Source organism: Cupressus sempervirens, chromosome 5, assembly GCF_028749045.1.
Source record: "Cupressus sempervirens isolate cs-2001-9-10 chromosome 5, ASM2874904v1, whole genome shotgun sequence".
In the NCBI taxonomy this organism is placed as follows: Eukaryota; Viridiplantae; Streptophyta; class Pinopsida; order Cupressales; family Cupressaceae; genus Cupressus; species Cupressus sempervirens.
In genome coordinates, this window is record NC_143122.1 from 370,216,552 (window position 1) to 370,239,381 (window position 22,830).

At 34.2% G+C, this 22,830-nt stretch overlaps 2 protein-coding genes across 2 annotated transcripts; both read right to left on the minus strand.

The window, feature by feature from the left end:
- Nucleotides 1–1,382: 1,382 nt before the first annotated feature.
- On the minus strand, nt 1,383–3,254 carry LOC149556286 (GDSL esterase/lipase At5g03610-like). The gene is made up of 5 exons (XM_089830501.1): nt 3,099–3,254; nt 2,832–3,014; nt 2,452–2,741; nt 2,008–2,299; nt 1,383–1,814 (listed from the first exon to the last, which is right to left on the minus strand). The coding sequence occupies exons 1-5, from the start codon at nt 3,157–3,159 to the stop codon at nt 1,486–1,488; spliced, it is 1,155 nt and encodes a 384-aa protein (XP_089686627.1). The 5' UTR covers nt 3,160–3,254; the 3' UTR covers nt 1,383–1,485.
- A 15,818-nt stretch (nt 3,255–19,072) lies between these two features.
- On the minus strand, nt 19,073–19,588 carry LOC149556287 (uncharacterized). The gene has a single exon (XM_089829790.1). The coding sequence runs from the start codon at nt 19,586–19,588 to the stop codon at nt 19,073–19,075; it is 516 nt and encodes a 171-aa protein (XP_089685916.1).
- Between the last annotated feature and the right edge of the window lie 3,242 nt (nt 19,589–22,830).

The following is a 22,830-nucleotide window of genomic DNA, read 5'->3' on the forward strand; positions in this document are numbered from 1 at the left end:
ACATGTGCTAATGGTTGTGTTGCCAATTGTTGATTTGATACATACATTGTGCCAATAATTGTTGATTTTAAAAATTTGTTGCTCTTGATTACCAATAATAGTTATATAAAATGTATTCTTAGTCATGAAAAACAATCAATCATATGTGTCACGTCACCTATACAAGTATGAGTGCCTCTTTTAGGTTGTTCTGGATACCTTGGCAAAATGCATCTTGATGTAGCATCATATTTGATTATGTTTCATTAGTAGAAGACTTACCAATGATGTAGCATCATATATGATGATGTGGCCTTAAAACCTTAATTAGTAGGAGACTTACTAAGCAAGGAACTACATCAAAAATTTGAGAATAATAGTTACAAAAACAAGAATAATAGTTACAAACAATAGGAGTCATATCTTCTATGTTGTTACTATCCAAAAACAAAAATAATAGTTACAAACAATTAAATCACATATAGGGGAGAGGACCTAGTAGTTGAGCACCCTAACTTTGCGCTTCTTAAAATCCTATGTGGAAATTTCAAATCACTCACATTTTTTTCTAGTAGCTTACTTAGCAGGTCCCCTACTTATAACTAAAGTGTTAGATTCACATCATCAAATATAATGCCACATCAACACACTTTTTGTCAAAGTGTCCAAAACAACAACAACAACAAAAAAAATGAGACCAATCATAGTGCATTAGAGACCCCCATACTTGTGTAGCTAATGTGGCATCACACTATTGGTTGGTTTTTGAAAAAATGGACACTTTTCATTCACTTATGGGTAATCATCATTAGTAAGAACAACTTTAAAGTCACAACTATTGGTAAAATCTTATAAAAAATGTTAGATATTAAATCAACAAGTGTGGGTATTAAGTTAACAACAAACACGGCTATCCTCCATCCAAATTGTACATTTGACCAATTTTCAAAAAATCAAAAACATCATAGATTTTTTTTTAAATTCCAGCAATTGATCTTCATGATCCATGTAGTTTGTAATAAAAAACAACATAAAAATTGGAAAAAAAAAAAATACTAATATTTTGTAAATTTGGGAAAAAATAAAAAATAAAAAAAATTTGACTTTATTTTGAATCGAGATTAGCCTGTCCCATTAACAACTCCTATCGCAACCATTAACAACTCCTATCACAACCATTAGAACACACTCAAGTACTAGGTCATCTCCCCTATAAATAATCAAAGAATTCTATCAATTAATATACCACATTAAGAGAGTGCATAGTTTTTTTTGGTAAAAAATCGTCAATATGCCCAGTATATAAAGTTAACTTCAACGACTACTCCAACGAAAATTGATTTGATGAAACATTAACTGGGAAACTACTCATTTGATTTAATGAAACATTTACTCAGAAAAACTACTCATTTAAAATACGGATTCTATTAAATAATGCTACCCTTTTGAGGGAGTCGATACTGTCAGTTAGACAGACGCGCATTGAATACAATGAAACTACAACCACTAGTTTTTTGACGTGACAAGTTGTGAGATAAATGGTGAAATCATGGCAGATTGTGAAGAGACATTATAAGCAGTGAAGCCAAGAGACTGTACCCAGTCAATGATATTATCCGCCCCCTCAACAAAGCTCGATTTTTTATCTGCACCATTGCTGTAGAGTGACATTAACTCGAACCATCCCCTCTCTGTTGGATGCGCAGAATCCCACAACAATTTCTCATTTACGTTATCACACACCTCGAATAAAGCCCTTCCAAATTCATCTTCTTCTGCACAAGTTGTTACATCATATGCCGCTGCACAGCATGGCAAGAATATTTCCACAAATCCTGGATAAACACAATCAACCAAAATTCAGTGTCATAAGATTTTATACTCAACATTGCCTAAAATAGGCATTGCTCATAACACCCAAATACAGGAGCATTGAATCACTTGTTTGTATAAATTGATGTAGTTTTATAGATTATGAGCAAATAAACCCTAAAGCTATGAAATTGGGGATCTGAGAGGTAACAGTACCAAATTGTTTGGAATTGTTGAAAATATAGTTGGATGCCGAGACCAGATCCGTAATTATAATGGACGAGCCCTTCAGAATCGATCTGAGATGATTCACGCCCTCGATCAATAATTCGGTATGGAGATCTATAACACCATTGTATTTAGAATCGCAGGATGTTTTGCCGATTGCAGCTCCGCAACCGAGGGCGGCAACATTACTTACCACAAAATTCCTGAGGCCAGTCTCATACAGATCTTTCACGGCTTCCAATATGCCGCTCACTACAGGTTTCACCAGATCCACCAAACCCTAAACATTTTCATTTGTAAATATTAGCGATTTTTTCAAGCCAACAACTGATAAAGATCGTGATTTACCATGCCCTGTTACATGTTCATTTGTAAATAGGTAAGAGGAATCCTTTCCCGACTATTACAACTGGCAAAGATTTGGATTTTTACCTCAATAGACCCATTTTGATTGGCCGTAAACGCGTCGTAGTCATTTCCGGCGACAGAGATAAGCACTACAGACTTGAACAGCTTTTGGGAATCGAACCCTGAACCTGCGGCATTCAGTTTCTTGAAATGTTGGACTTGCTCTGCAACTGGCGTGGAGACAAAATCCCTAAATATGCCGCTGCCGCCCACAGCGAAATTCACTCCTCTCTTAATCTTGTTTGGATTTACATTACAGTGATGACTTCTGAGCAGCTCATAAGCGATGGGACTGGGAAACCCTAAAATATCCGCTGTAAACAGAAGATAAATGCATAATAAGATCCACGGATAAGCTTTTAAAAACCTCTACTAGAAAAATTGAAATTGCAGTCAAAATTTACCCCAGAAGTCGGTCTGGATTTTCCCTGGAGAAACTCTGCCTGCCGGGTAACCAGGCCAAAGGAAACCGTTTGGTTTTCGCCATGGTTGATTTACTGATTGATTGTAAGGATTATGGTTTCCAGTGTCTGCATACGAATCTCCAAAAACAAATAACGCTTCTGCCTTCTCTGCGCTTCCTTTACCTGCAAATCGATAAAATCAGTAATTTCATAGTAGCAAGAAATCATGAGGATGATTTCAAATGGTTAGGTAAATGTAGGACTTACCTGCAAATAAGTTGACAAGTGTTATTAGCATACAGAAAGCAGAGGAAGACCTTGCATCCATTATATCCTCGAGTATAAATAATTAGCGCCCTCTCTTCTGCAACAAGGGGGTTTAACTTGTTTTCCCTTGGTATCATGTTAAACGGCCTGCAAAGATATCTTGAAATTTATCCTATTGGCCTGTGAAATTCAAGCTTTCCACGTTGGCAAATTCAGATCACGTGTTACATAAAGCTGAGTACTGTGTACATTTATTAGTTCCTGCAGTACGCAGTATACTTACTGAGTCCTTGTAAATTGACCAGACAATATTAAATTCTACTGAAATATCCTTGTAAATTGACCAACAAACAGCTCCGCCAGAACGACCCCTCCACCAGCAAATTCTTGACGAGCTGGTGAAATTCAAAAACGGCAGAAACTCTGTTTTCAGAGGATTTTATTCTGCATTTTGAGTCAGAGTGGGCATTTCTGTAGCAACATTTGCCCGCTGCCCCCATTCTTATTGGTTCTATGAAAAAAGGGAGAGGTTAATCTCGAGATAAAATGACAAAATAAAGTGAAAATTAATTATTTCCTGAAAATTGGTCAACTGTACAATTTGTAGAGAGGATAGCCGCGTCCATGAAAAAATGAGTTGATAAATTTTGAAAAAAATAGAAGACACAATTGGAGCTTATTAGTTCAATGTATATGTGGCAAATGACAAATATATCTTAATATTTGATCTAATCCTATTCATACATTGTGACTCAAGTTGATCTAACCAATCACCGAGACGTTCTTCACTAGTGTTGAATTCACCCATTGTTTGATCACCAACAATTCTAAAGCTCTTCTCTCAATTTTATTTATTATTAGATATTCATAAAGTGTTATATCTTCCTTTGTGGTTACATTTCAGCAAACGTTGTGCAGATTGGCAGGTATCAACAAAGGCCTCCTTGTGAACATACACATTTATCTTCAATCGAGTTACTGAATAGGTTGAAAAATAGCCATCCAAAACCTTGGAGTTGTTCAGTAATTGATCATATTTTCAAGAGAGAGATTTGAAAGGATTTATGTTATTAAGCATCATGTAAAATGATTGTTCAAATAGAAGGAAACCAATAGATCTAGGAAAATACTTAGAGAGAAAACACCCTTACCCAATCCTAGTTTGGCTAAATCGATAAAGTTGCTTCAATTGATAAGTCTAGGAGAAAGTTTGGCCTTAGACCCAAACGTAAAGCCACTAGAAGGAACTATAGGGAGTAGGAGGAGGAGGAAACTGAAAGTGAAGGTAAGGATGAGGAATTAATGGAGGAGGAACCAAATATCCCTTTTCCCTATAGGGTTTTTGATACTTTCAAAACAAAGACCATAACCCTAGATTTTGAGAAGGGTTGGGGGGGGAATGTTAGGGAACAAGGTACATGGTTACTCTACCTGTGATAATGGGGAATGTTGACAGTTGAAAATGAAAGTGGACGTTATTGGGGGAGAGGATGGTGAGAAGCCTAAACAAATGGGGGGAAATAGCAACTAGCCGAAGGGGGCCACTATAGGAGAAACTAACAAAGATAAGGGGATCCCATAGATTGAGAGGCTTGAGAAGTCCATTGTGAACCTGGTCAAGAAGATTGCAGAGCTCGAAAACAAGTTTGATAGGGCTACAAATTTCTCAGTACGGGTGATGCATTCAATGACCACCACCCTTTAGCTCATGCAGAATAACAAGAAAGGTATTGATGATGCTAAGGACATGGAGATGACTCGCTCAATATACAGTTTCCTGGCAGATGACTGGTTGCGGCTTATCCTAGAGAATCCAAGGAAGAAAAGCAAGGAGGATAAGTGCTGGTTGGTGGGATTTTAGATTTATTTTTTGTTCTATGTTTAATAGGATTCTTAGTATCATGTGGGCTCTTTTAGTTAATTTTTACTAGACTAGTTTAATGTTCTCTATGAATATTATCACCAAGTTTATGTATCATATTGACATTTTGATGATCTTTTTCTAGTAATAGTTTTAAAAACACTTTATTGAGGGTTGGGACGATTGATGGTTAAGAAGGGGGTTGGGTAATTGCACGGTAATGAGTTTTGTCTGACTCTCAATCTATGTTTTTCTTTGTATGGGTAAACCACCTATTTTGGTTGCTTCTTAATATCAAAAACACTTTCTTCTACCATTTAGTTTAGATGATTTAAGAACATTCTTGTTGTCTTCTTGAGAACTTTTTTTTCTTCATAAATCATCGGACATTAAATTTGGAAGATGGATCTTTCCCTTAATCACACATTTATAGAATGGCCAAGTGAGTTCATGAAAATGCCAAATGGTCATCTTCCATAGCTTCCACTATATTCCATAAATAAAACAGATACAAAATCTATAGATGAAAATGCTTAAAATAATGTATAACATATCAATGAATGTGATAAACATAGAGTAATAGAATGATATTATATGAGATCATAATTGAATGAACAAATTTCCTGCAATCTCTAGGGATATTTAAAACTCTCCTTCATTATATATAGGTTTGTTGATTTGCATTTATGGTGATTTTGAGATGCCTAGAATCATTAGTGCCTTGAAATTTCTTGGATCAATATAAGATCAATGGTTACAGTGTTATTAGGTTTTACTATACTCATAACATATCCAATAAATGAATTAAGAATACTATTGACTAGAATGTCTTCAATACTTCACCTATCATATCTACAGGGACATAGATGTAACCTTGTTGCGCCCTTAATTTTAACCTTGATCCCATTTATAATTGTATGGTTGGGATTTTTCACATAAAGTATTTCTTTCAAATATAATTTACCATGATATGTGTGTCATTTTTTTAAATTTCAATTTAGATTAATCTCTTTTAGATTGGCACTCAAGGGAAAAGTTAGTTGTACATTTTGGCTTTGTGTACGATATTGTGCACTTCAAGTTTCTCAGTCATAAATGATCCTTATGGACTACCTATAAGCTAGGAATTTGTTATGGAAATTACAATGATCAATGTTTGTTGATATATGTTACATTTTGCAGCTCCTTTGATAAATGTGTTTAATTATGCATTATCTTACTACATTATATCCAGAAAACCATTGAGTGATTGAACATAGTGAGATAGAGAAGGTATCTAAGAAACATCTCAAACATGACACAAAGTATTGGAAACTAAATGTGAACCCCTAACTATTAATTCATCTATGAACTATGTGAAAATTGATTTTTATTTGGCTACAATGCAAGTGTATAAAAAGGAAAATTTTTGTTTACTTGGAAATATTATATATGTATTCAAAGAACATGGGTATTATGATGTTTTGTGAATTTTGATATTTCTCTTTAATTTTTTTTATTTTTTATTTTTAAAGTGTGGTTTATTTATGAGCTATGCTTGATTGTTTCATATGAAATTGAATTGAGAACTTGAAAAAGTTACAAAAATATAGAAATGTACTTGTTTTCTAGGTGAAAAATTATTATTATATCGCACCAGGTTGTATGTTCTAGCTTAAAAATAATAAAAATTGCTATAAATTGTGAAATTCTTAAATATTTTAGAATTTTAATTTTAATTTTTACTAATATTTATATGTGACCTAGTAATCCATATAAACTATGAAATTTTTTGTATCATAGTTGATAACAAACTTATCTATAGAGCTTCAAACACTTCACTTTTGATATTGCTAAACTTATCTTCATAACTTACAAAGTGTATCAATCCCTTGGATGATTTTATAAAGTTATATATCCATTTCTCAAAGTATTATGCACATTTTTTAGTGTTATTAGAGAGTATATGGGAAGATTTGTATAAAAAATTGTGTGAAGATAAAGATGATGTAGTTGGTTTTATCCAACAACAAGTTGATCAAAGAAAATAACTTATAAATGAAATGTTAAAATCTCCTTGATATAGCTTCATATTTTCTAAGGCAGGTTATAGTGTTATCATAGAAACAATATGAAATTTTTAACTTCATAAAGTCCAAAGAATTATTTGTGAGTACAATTGATTAACTATCTACTAACTTATGAAAAATTAGTTAAACTCTATTAGAAGATATATCTATCATTTTGTAATCTTAGTTTTAATTAAGAAAGTTCAAGAAACTGCCAATTTTTCCAAAATTTCAAGCTGATCATTTTAGCATTTATCTCTTTTATCTAAAGGAATTTCAAAGTCAAACATTTAAAAAAAGTCAACAATAGCAATGAGAAATATCAAATAATGTACATTCTTAAAATAAAAATATTGATGAACTAATTGTATAAGTATTTCTTCTATTTTGTTGATTTGTATATGTAATTTGGTGCTAATATTTTTATAGGAATACATTTTACGTATCCATGAAAATATTAATTAGATTTTGAATTCTTTTTAAGAGAAGCTATGAAAAATATTATAATGTGATATGTAAAACCTATGTGTTACATTTAGTTACTTCCCCATTTGATATTCATTTTGAGATGTTTCCATGCACAAGTTAGTATTTGATGTCATTTACTAAAACTGATGAAAACAAGTATAGTATAAATAGAGGTGACTTAGTTGTTAGTATATTTACAATTAACTTTCATTATTTTATTTGTTTTGGGATTTTTCTTGTTGTTTCCATTAGGTTCATTAAAGACATAGGGAGATATTGGAGGAGATAAAGAGAGGGGGGAAATATAGGAGTATAGAAATAAAGATCTGTATAAGTATACAAAATCATCATTGGATCATGAATTAGAGACCCTCATTATTCTTTCCTCCTACAAGTTGAAAACTCTCTAGAGAAGAAACCCTCTCTATCTCAACAAGGAAATTTGGGAATGAAAAAAGAAAGATGAAAAATTGACCTCTTTCCATCCTCAACATCAAGCAATGAAAGATATATGTGCAACCATCAAAACATGTACCATCAAGCCTTTCCCACAAGGACACTCTCTATCTTCATATAAGAAGCCCTTACCTCTATAAGAACATTTTAAAAGATAAATAATGAAAAAAAAGAGCCAAACCCTATCCATGGTCATAATAAACCTTCCCACCTTAATAATAGTCTCCACCTCAATGAAAAAAAAGGTAAAAAGAGATGGACTACTAACATTAGCCTTAATACCTAAAAATATAGACCCCATGCTAAGAAGACTATTCTAGATAGAAGAAATTCTTAACGTTAGGGTAGATACAATATTATAAGTAACATATTCTTATGGACGACATTACAAATATGACAGACTTGCAATAAGCTTTTGACATGATAAACAAGCCATTTGATTATTGAAAAAAAAAAAAAAATTGTGGAGGAGAGAGAAAGTGACGAAAATTAGAAGAGAAATAATAAAAAAATAAAAAAAGGGAAAAAGGAGAAAAGAAAGGAAAAGAGAATTTCTATTTTCAAGGTGCATAGGTGGCATAATAGAAAAAATAAAAAAACTAAATGGTTGTCATTTCATTTATCAAGGTGTGTGGGTAGAATTCTAAAAAGTTATGAATATTGTAGAAAGTTGTGGATATTGTAGAAGGTTGTGGAGGAATTCTAGAAGGTTGTGGATAAGTCATGTAGTGGGTGGTAAGTGCCTATTTAAGCAAGGCATATGAGCATTTCTAATCAAGCTCAAGGAGAAGCTTGAGGAGTAGAAGCTCGAGAAGTGGAAGCTTGGGAAGGTGAAAGCTTCAAGGTGTGAAAGAGAAGGAGGAAGTGAAGAGTGAGTTTTCCTAAGTCTATGGACAGAGCGCCGAATGTGAGGCAGTTTACAGCAGGATTGTGATGGAGTTGTGAGTGTGTAGACAGAGCGCCGAATGTGAGGCAGTTTACACTTGGATCTTGGATAGAGTTTGTGAGAAGAGCTAGTGACTGCGGTTTAGAAACAAGGAGGTTGCTTGGTGGCTTGCGAGCACAAGTTGAGATCTCAGAGGTTTCTACCAGAGTGTGGATCTGGACTAGCTTAGGCTTGGATTGGATCTTGAGAGATCTTGGAGAAATGTTATTGTAATTGCTATTGGATTTTCAAGTATAATAAAATTGTCTTCAAATTCTTGCATTCTTAGTTGTGATTTGGTAAGGGTGGTGTGGCCCTTCGTCAGTGGTATCAGTGTGTATCGTCATTAGTGGTATCAGAGCAAGAGTTCCTGAGTGTACAAGCAGATCACCAAAGTGTGAGGCAGTTTGTACTAGGACCTTGGTTGGGTGAAATTTATTAGAGTGGGAGTTCTTGAGCGTGTAAACAGATCGCCGAAGCTGAGGCAGTTTGCACTAGGACCTTGGGAGGACATGCAGATTGATCGATTGATGCGGAGATGGAAGACTGAACTTGTTGAGGCATGATTGTGGAGAGCTGGTGGATTGCAAATCCGCTGTCCTAGACTTGTGATGTGGTTCCTGATTGTTCGTGCAAGGTGGCAAGTTGCAATCTGACTTGCAAACAATTTGAGGTTGTCACAAGGAGCGTAGGAAGGATTTGTTGCAGAGGGTTTACGAAGATCTTGGAAGATGGCTCCAAGAGGATTGGACCCTAAGATGATTGCGAAAATCCATGATATAGTGGAGACGAATTTTTCTAAGATGATTTCTCGGTTGGATGATAGATTGGATGATCAAGTTAAGGAGGTTCATGAGAGAAGATGGCATCACAAGGTTGAGGTGGAAGAGGTTGGTTTTGCTGATCAGTTTGTGGAGTCTGATGCAGAACCTGCAGAGCAACTAGAGGTTGTTGCTAAAGATATTCCTAATGTTGTTGATGTTGGGACAGAGGTTGGTTTTCATGATCAAATGGTTGAGTCTGACATGGAGATTGTGGAGCACTCAGTTATGGATGATCCAGTTGTTGTTGGTGGTGACTTGTATCTTGCAGAGCATCTTGTTGTGAGCAATGAGATTGCTAGTGTTGAGAGTTTGGCTTGTGTTGATGGAAATCTACATATTGTTGCTAATGTGGACTTGGTTGTTGCTGATGCAAAGTTTGTTGCTATGGGTGTGAATTCACTAGTTGCTGATGTGGATGAGAGTTTTCTATTGAAGCATTATGTTCAGTTTGTTCCTAGGAGTGAGCATGCTAATTGGATGGTTGAGATGTTGGTGTGGAAGATTTGCATGGTGATTTTGTTGTCCCTGTTGAGGTGGAAACCTTTGGTGAAGATGAAGATGGTTGTAGACCTTTCTTTTTGGCGTCAAAGTGTGGGACACACTTTTCTATCTACAGGGGGAGTCTGATGCAGGAGCATCTTGCATGGGAAAATTATTGAAAAAAAAAATTTGGAAAAAAAAAAAAAAAATTGTGGAGGAGAGAGAAAGTGACAAAAATTGAAAGAGAAATAATAAAAAAATAAAAAAAGGGAAAAAGGAGAAAAGAAAGGAAAAGAGGATTTCTATTTTCGAGGTGCATAGGTGGCATAATAGAAAAATAATAATAATAATAAATGGTTGTCATTTCATTTATCAAGGTGTGTGGGTAGAATTCTAGAAAGTTATGAATATTGTAGAAAGTTGTGGATATTGTAGAAGGTTGTGGAGGAATTCTAGAAGGTTGTGGATAAGTCATGTATTGGGTGGTAAGTGCCTATTTAAGCAAGGCATATGAGCATTTCTAATCAAGCTCAAGGAGAAGCTTGAGGAGTAGAAGCTCAAGGAGTAGCTTGAGAAGGAGAAGCTCGAGAAGTGGAAGCTTGGGAAGGTGAAAGCTTCAAGGTGTGAAAGAGGAGGAAGTGAAGAGTGAGTTTTCCTGAGTTTGTGGACTGAGTGTCGAATGTGAGGCAGTTTACAGCAGGATTGTGATGGAGTTGTGAGTGTGTAGACAGAGTGTTGAATGTGAGGCAGTTTACACTTGGATCTTGGATAGAGTTTGTGAGAAGAGCTAGTGACTGCGGTTTAGAAACAAGGAGGTTGCTTGGTGGCTTGCGAGCACAATTTGAGATCTCAGAGGTTTCTACCAGAGTGTGGATTTGGACTAGCTTAGGCTTGGATTGGATCTTGAGAGATCTTGGAGAAATTTTATTGTAATTGCTATTGGATTTTCAAGTATAATAAAATTGTCTTCAAATTGTTGCACTCTTGGTTGTGATTTGGTAAGGGTGGTGTGGCCCTTCGTGAGTGGTATTAGAGTGTACCTTCATCACCATTACAAATGTGTTGACATGAACAATTGAAGATTTGGAACTATTTATAGTGTAAAGAGTGCATACAAAAGAATTCAAGTATAAATATTATGTGAAAACTTAGCCTGAATTCTTGAGGGAAAATAGTTATTTCTAAAATGCAACACAATTAACACTAGAGAAGACATGCTCATGCCAATTTATTTTGAATGTATAGGACAAAAAATATTATGACCAACTCTCCACAAATATTATATTTCTCCTTATGCTTTTTTACTCATCCCCATGATGGATCACAAAGTATGATTTGAAATGTTGATACAAAAAAAATCTCACACCGTTAAAACCAAAAGTAGTATTTACAACTCTCCACATTAGTCACATAACAAAATCATTCAACATATATAAACCTATCAGTGTAACCCTTGCACCCTTCAAAAGTGCAAGAGCTAGTTAATAAATTTATGCTATATTTATTTATCTATGAACTTGATAGTAAAAATGAATAAAGATTAAAACTCAAACAAGAAAAATTTATAGACATTGTAGTTGATTAAGATGAAACAAATTAAGTAATCTACATATAGAAAATGTAGGGATTGATAAAAGAAAAATATTAGTCCAAAATCCAACAAAATTAAGTATTCATGTAAAGACTATCCCTGCAAAACCAATGCCACATCAATAATATTCATAAAATGTTGAAAGTCTATCAGAGTCAAGGTTGTTGACTAGTCAACAATAATTTGTAATTACCATTAAAATTAAAAGAAATACATATTAATATAAGAAATAAAATGAAATGTTCTATAAAAAACCATAGTCAATTACTAGAATATTGTCATGTACGAAACTTGTTGACCAATGATGTCAAGGGCTCCAAAACTTGTCAAGAACTCAAAGGGCAAGAATATTGTAGGATTGTTTTACCACCCTAACATGAAGTTGTTAAGCTTCCCTAGAATCCTTCCTGATATGAAAGATACCCAACTCGACAATGAGGAAGACGAGCTAGGTAAAACCAAGAGAAGTAATGGAATTGTGCAATACATTGTCTATGATATATTCAAAAATTATCATAGACCCCAATAGGTAACATAATGCACTCGTGCAAAAGACAATCAAATGTACAAATTTATGATTTCTCAATTTGCACTATCCATACATAGGCATTTCCATAAGTTATTCCAATAAAATGTTCATTCCTTAAGAGGAATTATCATAATGCAACAAATATTTCCTCAAGTATAATTTCTTAAAAATTCTCATGCCTCTCATAATATTTTTGAGTAATAAAATAACAAGGACATATCATTCCTTTTTGATTTATCAGGTGTAAGCATATTTCCAATTCCTAAATCTCAGTGGACTTTCATCCATTTTGAACACCATTGTTCCAAGTAAAAATGTATGCATCACTCAAGAATTAACCTAACAGATAATCGTAAACATTCACTGTTCATCAACACAGTATGATACAATATGCCCAAAGTTATGTTCAACAATGAGGCTACATTATTAGGAAATCATTTATTTATATTAATGTAACACCATACCCGACAAATAATCCATAACATTTGTTCCAAGCATACAAATCAAAAGCACAATTATTCATAATTCCATATAATTTCTTTGTATAATTATTCAATTCAGGACAGTCACATCCATGAAACATTTATCACTACTCCCAATGATAGTTAACCTTAACATATTTCCAATGAACTCAAGCATCTTATATTATTTCAATCATAAATCTTATATTGCCAATGAACTCAAGCAAATATATTGGTGTCATAAAGTTTTGTGATTCAAATAATATAAGATGCAAATTTTTGGGATAGACTACATTTTCTTCAAATTTACAACTAAGTGATTACACCATGTAAAATTTGCATTCGAACAAAAAGAAAAAATCACAACTTTTCTTATGGAGCTTTTCTTCCCTAGAACCCTATCGGTTAAAAATCAATATTAGATTAAATCTTATATATTATTTCAATATTCAATATAGACATCTATATCGTATAATCAAAACATATAAGCTATTTCAAAACAATGAACAATAACCTGCAATAAATCAAATTATGTTAAATACATACCTTCCAATCAACAAATGAACTTTCTGCCATGTATAATTATATTTTATCTCAATTTTAATTAATTTAAAATGTTAAATATTATTACTATTTTTCCATAAGATTTATTGTCATGACCCCAAATTTAAGGATATATGCATATTTGAATAACATATTATATAATGATAATAATTAAGAATAATAACGAATAGATAATAATAAATATTATAATTACATTATAAAACCAAAGAAGATGATGATATATTCACATTTGAATATATATGATATTAATAACTAATGATAATTACAATAAATTGATTAAGAATTAATATAAAACCATAATACAATATGGTATTATATTTACATAACATAATATGTTATAATAACATATAATATTATATAACATATTTTAAACATTAATATATAAATAACATATTTAAATATATTTTATCTTTGAAAGGATAAATATTTATAGCCTATTTATATTACTCAACTATTTAATAATAACATAAATTGATAAAGATATTAATTATAAACATTATTCATTAATGTCTTTAGACATGAATATATGAAAAGCAAATAAACTATACCTAATAAATAAACCTAAGCCAACATAGAGAGAAAGGAGGAGACATCGAAATAATACCAAAGATACAAATAAGAGCGAACAGTGTGTACAGCCAGTCAAGCTGAACAGTATACGGGGTGAACAACATTCCAACAGATCAGCGAAACAAGACATTACAAATATTTGGACAAAATCCCATATCGACTATTGCATAATATAAGAGGGTCACGTGGAGGTACAGTAAATTATGTGGAAGAAGGCAATCACCCAAGTGCACTGATCAAAGCACATTCAGCAAGAAGGGTACGGGCATCCAATCTCATAGTGGTCAGTATTAAGGAGAGGACATAAGAGGACGTCGGAGTATATCAGCAGTACATGCTCTAAGAAGTAGCGGTCACGTGGAGACATCAACCCTTAATACCATAGCGCATTGCACATAGCAATATTTTTGCAAAGTGCATGCAAAATGGAGTATTAATAAGCATTAATGGTAAAGAACAATATGATAAGGAGAACTCGTAGGTTAATAGAGAATTGTTAATAAGTTGATATATTAAGAGAGATTCCAATCCCAAATATATCTTATCTTATATACAAGGTAATCATCATATATATATATATATTCTAAAAGATTGGAATTCTTTGAAGATAAATACAAATAAACGGATACTTGAAATTATTCATAAGACTTTAAAAATGGATAATTGAAATTATATATATATATATATATATATATATATATATATATACTAAAAGATTGGAATTCTTTGAAGATAAATACAAATAAATGGATACTTGAAATTATTCATAAGACTTTAAAATTGGAAACTAAGAGCGATTCGAAGGTCATCGAAAAGGGGACATTACATTTATAGATCAGTTGGGATGCTTTTTCTCGATTTATGTTTTTGTCCCCCTTCTAAAAGTTCATCAAAATTAGATATCTAAAAGTTGATCACAATTAAATATGTTAAGAAATTAATGTAACAACTGCTAACCTTATTAAATAACTCTTTTGTAAGAATAAAATCCATGAAATATCATAGAATTGACGGATCCAATCATGTTAGTTACATAGAAGCGCACTTAAATACATTGGAACTACAAACAGAGGCATGTCTTTTGCTTAATTAGGCCTCTCCACTATTTATTTTGAGATTTCAGATTTTCTATGTTGATTAGTGCGTGTTAATTCATTTCTTATAGACTTTTTTCTTCTTCTTCTTTTTCGGTTGATTCTTATTTGTTATGAGAGACATCTAACTTGTTCTGAAAGAAGAATATATATCTATATTTATAAGATTTGAACTTGTGTCCTCTTTGAATCATACAGGTTATCTATTGTTAAATCAACTCAAACAATCTTCTTTGTTGAATAATAAATTCCTTTATAATATTCTAAATAATTTTAAAAATATTTAGATTGTTGAAACAATTAAAATAATTACAATCAAATAAATTTTAATCATATGCTGGTCAACCTCATTGTAAACTCTTGTAGGCTCCCATCTCATTCTTGTAGTTCTCTCTTGTTATTGAACTATCTTAATAGGAAAAAGTCATTAATTCCAATCCCATATAAATTATATACATTTAGTTTCTTTACGATTGATACATCCTATTAACTTTTATTATGAAAGTATCCCTATTCAACTATGAATTATGTTAAAAGAGTAGTTGGAATCGTGAAGTGGTCACCATTCATCCGTTGTTTGACTCTATTTTGCTAATATTATCAATGTGGACTTGTACCGTGATGAGGAGATAACAAAAATAAAGCCTATAATAGCTTCAAAATGGGATGGAAAGAAGAAACTGGAGAAGACTATAGGGAAAACATCAAATACAAACATCACCTTATAGGTTACATCTATTCATTCATGGAAAGCACATAGGGATGTTGCCTTACCAAACACATATTTGTTCAAATTGTAGCATGTTCCTACAAATGACCATGAAGAAAGTATTGTAATTCCTCCTACCCGCTCTCCACCACACTCAGGCCACTTCACATGGTGTTCATGCGAGCAAGAGGAATTTTTGCCCAAATTAACTTCTAGAGATTCTTGTGTGAGTTTGGCTTCTTGCAGCAATAACTTCTACACACAAAAAAGCAATGCTACTACTATTTAATTCAAAAACCAATAAATATGATATGAATCTCTAATCAATTTGCAGCGTGAACAAAATATAAACTAATTAATAGGAAACCACTACAGTGTTATTTATTTCATCTATTCAGGACAGGGTACAAATAATTTTCATAATATCTCAACCTTCTTCCCACATAAAGGAAAATCAAATCCTCTCTCCAATGATCGAATTTGGAGATAATATATAAACAATGATAAACAGTCATAAACTATTTTTGGCAACCACTATACCCGTAAATGTTTTGTTCAATCCTTTAACAAAACATCAAAGTATGCCCTAAAACATTAAAATATGCCCTAAACATCAATCATTTACTAAGTGATAGAAAAATATTAAAATATGCCCTAAAATAATAAAATATGACCTAAAACATCACAGTACCCCCCATAAACAATACAAAAATATTATTCTTGTAGCTGCTCCTGCAGCATACTCCCAGGGGGAAATTTTGTCTCAAGTCCTCTTAGAAACCAACTATTGTAGATCCCCACATTGCCTTAGAATTTTTTTTTCCAGTAACCAAGTGGCTTTAGGATCTAGAAGGCCCTTCCACTTAACCAAGTGCTCTATGTGCACTTTGTGTCTTGTCCTCATGGCCTCTTTGCTATTGATGATGTGTTCCATCTGTGGCTTCTCTTTAGAAGGCAATTTTTGAATCCAGTCATTTGATTCATGTGCTATTACTTTTGCACTAACTTCTTTGTTTGAACCTTTATACAATGTGAGATCTGAAACATTAAATATAAGTGAAATAGCTGCATCTGGAGGCAATGCCACTTTGTAAGCATTTTCTCCATACTTTTCTAGAATTTCACACAGTCCAATCTTCTTCATCATCAACTTCGTATGGCTTCCCCAAGGTAATTAATCTTTTTTTAGGTGTACCATAACCAAATTCCTGACTTGGAACTACACATTCCTTTTCCTCAAGTCTACCTTAGCCTTTACCTTCAGGTTATTCCGTTGTAGAGTTTTCCTCACATGCTCATGCACTTCCACCATTGCCTGAGAAAACTCTTCTACATGTCCACTCCTTTTCTCCAAACCATCCATATTCCTAAGTTCAAAAACTCCCCTTGGATGTCTCCCATAAACAAATTCAAAAGGACTCATGCCTGTGCTACGATTCATCGAGTCATTGTATGCAAACTCTACTTGAGGTATGATGGTATCCCAACTACCTCCATGTTCCCATGTCAAACATCTCAAAAGGTTTCCCAAGGATCTATCAACCACCTCAGTTTTCCCATCTATTTGAGGATGATAGGTTGAACTAAAAGATAAATTTGTGCCCAACTTCTTCCATAGGGTTCTCCAAAGGTGACCGACAAACTTGCTATCCTTGTCAAATACAATGCTCAATGGCAAACCATGAATATGAACTATTTCTTTAAAGAATAGTCCTGCAATATAACTAGCATCATTAGTGGTTTTACATGGAATAAAGTGAGCCATTTTATTGAATCTATCAGCAACCACAAATATGATGTCATAACTTTTCTTTGTACTTGGTAATCCCATCACAAAATCCATACTGAAACACTCCCAAGGTCTATTTAGTTTGTGTAAAAGCTGATAAAGTCCAACATTTTTTGATACTCCCTTTGTCCTTTGACATATAAGACAACCTTCAACAAACTTCCTAATGTTTGTTTGCATCTTAGGCCAATAATAAAATCTTTGTACCAATTCCAATGTCTTGTTGAGTCCAAAATGACCACTAACACCTCCACAATTTTTTTCTTTAATGACATTCTTCGGCATAGAACATTTGGAAATACATAGTTGGCTGCCTTTAAATAACAATCCATCTTGCAAAATGAATTCAGAAAAATTAGAATGAAAACTATCTTCCAACTTAGTGCAAACCTCATATGCTTCACTGAAATCTCCATCTTCCACATGCGTTCCCTTCAATGCATCTACACCCATGCTTTGGAGTTGTTCTTCTTGCACTGTTAGCACTCTGCTACTAAGTGCATCAGCCACCTTATTGGCTTGTCCCTTCTTATGCTTGATTGTGAAGGCGTAAGCCTACAAACTCTCAATCCATTTCATGTGCCTATGGTTGAGTTTTTCCTGTCCATTTAAGAAACTAAGAGCATGGTTGTCAGTATAAAAAATAAACTCCTTAGGAAGAAAATAGCGCCTCCATTTTTCTAATGCCTAGACCATGGCATATAATTCCAAATCATAAGAAGAATATTTCTTCTTTGCCTCATTCAGCTTCTCACTGAAAAATGCAACAAGTCTGCCTTCTTGACTAAGAATAGCCCCTATTGCAAAGCCACTAGCATCACATTCTATTATAAAAACTTTATTAATATCTAGTAAAACAAGAACAAGATACTTGGCTACCTTTTGTTTGAGTTTCTCAAAACTCTTATTTGCTGCATTATTTCATTCAAACTTCATTTTACCTCCTCCTTTGATGGTGTCTAAAATTGGTGCACAAATGTTGTTGAAGTTCCTTATGAACTTCTTGCAGAATGTGGTGAAACCATGGAAACTTTGAACCTCTCCAATAGCCCTTGGTGTTGGCCAATTAATGATGGCCTCCACTTTAGATAGATCCATTTTTAGATCTCCCTTGGATATCACATATCCAAGATACACCAACTCTTGTTTCAAAATGTCACACTTCTCCAAGTTTATCTTCAACTTTTGCTCCTCTAGCCTTTGAAAAACCATCTTCAAATGTTGCAAATGCTCTTCCTTATTCCTGCTATACACCAAAATATCATCCAGGTAGACAACAAAAAACTTCCCAATGAAATCATGCAAAACTTCATTCATTAGTCACATAAATGTACTAGGAGCATTAGATAAACCAAATGGCATAACTAGTCATTCATACAACCCTTCATTAGTTTTAAAGGCCATCTTCCATTCATCCCCCTCTCATATCCTTATTTGATGATACCCACTTTTGAGATCTATTTTAGAAAAATATGAAGCTCCCCCCAAACAATCCAACAAATCTTCTATTCTAGGAATAGGAAATATATATCTTATAGTTATCCTATTAAAGGCCCTAGAATCAGTACACAACCGTCGCTTACCATCCTTCTTTGGAGCAAGAACCTAGGGTATGACACATGGGCTAAAAATTTTCGTTATCAATCCCTTGTCAAGAAACTCTTGCATTTGCCTAGCAATCTCTTCATTCTTTTGCAGTGTCATCTTATATGTTTCCTTATTGGGTAGCACTGCTCCAAGAATAAGATCAATCTGGTGAATTATGTCTCTTATTAGTGGTAGAGACTCAGGAATTACCTCAGCAATGATGCCCTTGTACTGGTTCAACAACTGTTCAACTTCTTTAAGGCTTGATGTTCTACGTTCCTTCTTCCTATCTTCCTTAGGCTTCAGCACCAATGCAAAGCCTATTATGTCTTCTTCAATAGTATTAATGAACTCTTTCTCACCCACCATCAACACACTTGGTCCAACTTGACCAAGCCCTTTCTCTTCTCCTTTAGAGTTCAATTTGTATGTTACTCCATCCTTTTGGAAGCTATAAGAATTCTTCTCACCATCATGGCATGCCTTCCTGTTGAATTGCCAAGGTCCTCCCAGCAAGAGGTGGCAAGCATCCATGGGAAAGATATCACACAATATTTTATCCTTATATCCCCCTATACTAAACTCTACCCAAGCTTGCTCATTCACAACTTCCTGTTTCCCTTTGTTCAACCAACTGACCTTTTATGGACAAGAATGTGGAAGTGTCTCTAACTTTAATTTGTTTACAGCCTCAAGTGAGATGATATTATCTATGGAACCTGAATCAATTATCACCTTGCACAAATTTCCTTTTACCTTGCATTGAACTCGAAAAAGAGCCCTCCTTTGAGTGGTATCTTCTTTCATTGGTTCCTTAAGAAGTGTCCTCCTTAACATAAGGCTTTCTCCCTGAGCCTCTGTCATCAACTGAACTTTTGCTAAGTTCATACTCACATTATCTTCCTGCACACAAGTGATTCTCCTTTGACCATTTTGAGAAGTAGATACCCTTTGTGGACACTTATATTTTGGATGCCCTATTTGACCACAACTATAGCACTTCATTCCTAAGAACCTCGATCCTCTGCCTGATCTACCTAACCTTCCTCCATTAGATCCCCTTCCACTATAGCCTTCTTTTCTAATTGAGTCACCCACTTGCTCCTTAGGGTTAGACTTGACTTGGGACCTTTGGCCTTGTCCTCTATTGTTGAAGTTTCTTCTACCTCAGTCATTCCTTCCACTTCTCCGTCCTTGTTGCTGATCACCCTTCCTCTTCAATTTCTCTTCAACTTTAAGAGCAAGTTGAAGACACTTCCCTAATGTATCTAGGAACAAGAGGCTAATCTCCTCCTATATGCTCATTCTCAGACCATTTAAATACTTGGCCACTCTTTTTGGTTCCTCCTCTTGTTTCTTTGCCCTAAGAGTTAACCTATGGAACTCCTCTGTATAGGTATTCACATCTATCTCTCGTTGCTTTAGGCTTTGTAGCTTTTTGAACAACTACACTTCATGATTTCCAAGCAAAAATTGTGCCTTGATTTTTGCCTTCATTACTTCCCCTGAAGAAATTAGTCTCTTATTATTTTGTATCCTTTCTCCTTGAATATAATTCCACCACGAGAGAGCAGATCCTCTCAGTTTTCCTTTTGCAATCCTTACCCTATCATTCTTTGGAACTTCATTCAACTTGAAGTGATTGGTGATTGCTTCAATCCATTCAATCACTTCCTCACTATTGAGACTACCTCCATATGTAGGCAGCTTGTTAGCAACATCTTCTCTTATTGATTTTAAAGCATCAATGAATGCCTTTTGATCTACAGGCAATTCTGTTGGTGGATCCTGGTGTTGTTCTCCTTCTTCATCTCCATTGGCATATTCTTCCATCTCATTCTCATTATCCTTGTCACTAGACCCCTTCTTGAACTCCTTCAACTTCTCTTCTAGAAGTTCCTCCATCATCTTTTTTATGGCATCTGGAGTCATACTTTTCGAAGGCATGGTGTGAGTCTCAGCTTTAGCCTGTGATTCTTCTGCAGACATACACTTCCCAACAAGACCTTGTCTAGCTCTGATACTAATATGATGAGGAGATAAAAAAAATAAAGCCTATAATAGCTTCAACATGGGATGGAAAGAATAAACTGGAGAAGACTATAGGGAAACATTAAATACGAATAGCACCTTACAGGTTACATCTATTCATTCATGGAAAGCACATATGGATGTTTCCTTACCAAACACATATTTCTTCATATTGTAGCCCGTTCCTACAAATGACCATGAAGAAAGTACTGTACATTATTCCTACCTGCTCTCTACCACACTTAGGCCACTTCACATGGTGTTCATGTGAGCAAGAGGCATTTCTACCCAAATTAACTTCCAAAGATTCTTGTGTGAGTTTGGCTTCCTCTAGCAATAACTTCTACACACAAAAAAAGAAAAATGCTACTACTATTTTATTCATAAACCGATAAATATGATATGAATCTCTAATCAATTTGCAGCGTAAACAAAATATAAACTTAGTAACAGGAAACCACTATAGTGTTATTTATTTCATCTATTCAAGATAGGGTACAAATAATTTTCACAATATCTCGATCTTCTTCCCACTGAAAAGAAAATCTAATCCTCTCTCCAATGATCAACCTCAGAGAGAATATATAAACAATGATAAACAGTTATAAACTATTTTTGGCAACCACTAGACTCGTAAATGTTTTGTTCAATCCTTTAACAAAACATCAAAGTATGGCCTAAACATCAATCATTTACTAAGTGATAGAAAAATATTAAAATATGCCCTAAAACATCACAGTACCCCCATAAAAAATACAGAAATATTATTCCTGTGGCTGCTCCTATAGCATACCACACATTTTGAGCATGTCTTTCCAAGTCTTTGTTGTGTTATAGTATCCACAGTATGTTCTTACCTCACTTTTTACCACAATATTTGAATACAATCACATTTGACTTGCTATGCTTCTAAAATAACACATGCAAAGAAAACACCGACTACAAATGTTTGGTATAAATGAAACAATGAACAGCTTGCAAAAAATCCAAAATTTGGTATTGACCATGCCATCTATTCAGACTTTGTTGAGAAGGTGTTGCAACGTTTCTCTATGGAGAATGCTAAAGCTGTCAGCACACCTTTACCTGGTCATTTGAAATTGACTAAGGAAATGTGTCCCAAGACACAAGAAGAGGAGGATAAGATGTCCAAGGTATCCTATGCTTCAGCTGTAGGAAGTTTGATGTATGCTATGGTATGCACTAGGCCAGATATTGCACATGCAGTGGGAGTCGTTAGCAGGTATATGAGTCATCCAGGATTTGAGCATTGGAATGCTGTCAAGTGGATTCTCAGATATTTGAGAGGAACATCCAATAAGTTTTTACACTTTGGGGGCTCTACTACTGATTTATAGGGCTATGTTGACTCAAATTTGGCTGGGGATATTGATACCAGGCGAAGTACTACAGGTTATGTCTTTACTGTTGGTGGGGCAGCCGTGAGCTGGGTTTCTAGGCTACAGAAGATTAATGCTCTCTCCACTACAGAGGCAGAGTATGTTGTTGCTACAGAGGCAGCCAAAGAGATGATATGGCTTCAGTTCTTCTTGGAAGAATTGGGACATCCTCAGAAGGATAATTATTTGTTCAGAGATAGTCAGAGTGCCATTCATCTTGCTAAGAATTCAGCTCTGCATTCTAAGACCAAACACATATAGTTGCAGTACCATTTCATTCGGTCAGTTTTGGAGGATGGACAGTTAAAGCTGGAGAAGATACATACCAATGAAAATCCAGCAGAT